The sequence below is a fragment of the Fusarium proliferatum genome, assembly GCF_900067095.1.
Source record: "Fusarium proliferatum ET1 genome assembly, contig: FPRO_scaffold005, whole genome shotgun sequence".
Taxonomy (NCBI): Eukaryota; Fungi; Ascomycota; class Sordariomycetes; order Hypocreales; family Nectriaceae; genus Fusarium; species Fusarium proliferatum.
Genome location: NW_022194794.1, coordinates 1,949,524 through 1,950,773, shown reverse-complemented (window position 1 = coordinate 1,950,773; position 1,250 = coordinate 1,949,524). Strand labels below are relative to the sequence as shown.

Below are 1,250 nucleotides of genomic sequence, written 5' to 3'. Positions count from 1 at the left end.
TAGTATAATTAGTAAGGCTAAATATAGATATTATATTCTTTTAGTTATATAAAATTAATAGATTAGTTATAATCTTAGACTATAAGAGTAAAGATATAAAGGCAGGGTAATAATAAGCTTAAACTAAAAGTTTAAAGAAATTAAGTTAACTTTTATATAAGTTAGTTAGTAAACGCTAAATTAACCTAAAGTTAATAATAATTAGATCTACTAATTAAATATATATATTAGGGTATATAACTAATTAACCTTATATTTAAAAACTGTAGATAAGTAATATTAGTAAAAATGCAGTAGTTTATATTAGGGATTCTTTTCTTTAAGATTTAATATTAATAAGGAATTAGTATCTTTTTGATACCTTATTTAATATAGCTTAAAAAGGCTTAAATAGAAAATACTATAAAGTTATATATATTAATTAAAAAGGACTAGCCTATATATTTATAGCTTAATTCTTTAGGTAATCTTAAAGGAATTAATTAATTAAAAAGCTAGCTATTTTTTCTTTTCTTTAAACTTAAGGTTTTTAATTAATAATATAATTAATTATCTTTAGTATAAACTACTACCCCCAGTTTAAACCACTGCTTCTTCATTAATATCACTTTAACTGCAGTTCTCAGACGTAAGGTCGATTAGTTACATGCCTAGGCACATACATTCAATTGGTAGAGGTCAATTTGACTTTCGCCGACTAACTTATATAAAGTAAAGTCAACCTAATTCCTTTAAACCTTCAGTCTAACCCGGCTATTACCCTGCGTTTATCCTAGAACTCTATTTGCAGATACGTATCTCAGCTTTGCTTTTATAGTCTTAAACTATAACCGGCCTGTTGACCCTTATATAAGCAGGAGGAAGCTAAGTATATATTTAGCTTTAATAATTATATTCTATAGCTACTCTTTATAGCCGGCTAATAGGCCTAAAAAGGCAGCTAGAAAGGTAGGCTAATTAGTTATTAAGGTCTTGCCTTACCTTATAGCTTCTTTTAGGTGTTTTAGTTATAATAGCTCTTTAACTAGCTAATTTAAGGATATTATATAAAATAGGATATCTAGATCTATATAATTAATTATATTAATTAAAATATAATTAAAAATAGCTATTTTAATTAGGCTAAATTAGTTTTTTAATAAAAAGTTCTTTTTAATAGCTATAGCTATTATATAAAGCTTATAGTATTTATAGCCTATAGTTTCTATTAGTATTAATTTAATTATATTAATAAGATTATAATTAGTTAT

At 24.1% G+C, this 1,250-nt stretch overlaps 1 protein-coding gene across 1 annotated transcript; it reads left to right on the top strand.

Moving 5' to 3' along the window:
- Positions 1-288: 288 nt before the first annotated feature.
- Positions 289-1,131, top strand: FPRO_10893 (uncharacterized protein; the record flags this gene model as incomplete). Its single annotated transcript, XM_031231906.1, has 4 exons — positions 289-293; positions 579-628; positions 903-948; positions 1,122-1,131. The coding sequence occupies 4 exons, from the start codon at positions 289-291 to the stop codon at positions 1,129-1,131; spliced, it is 111 nt and encodes a 36-aa protein (XP_031081896.1).
- Between the last annotated feature and the right edge of the window lie 119 nt (positions 1,132-1,250).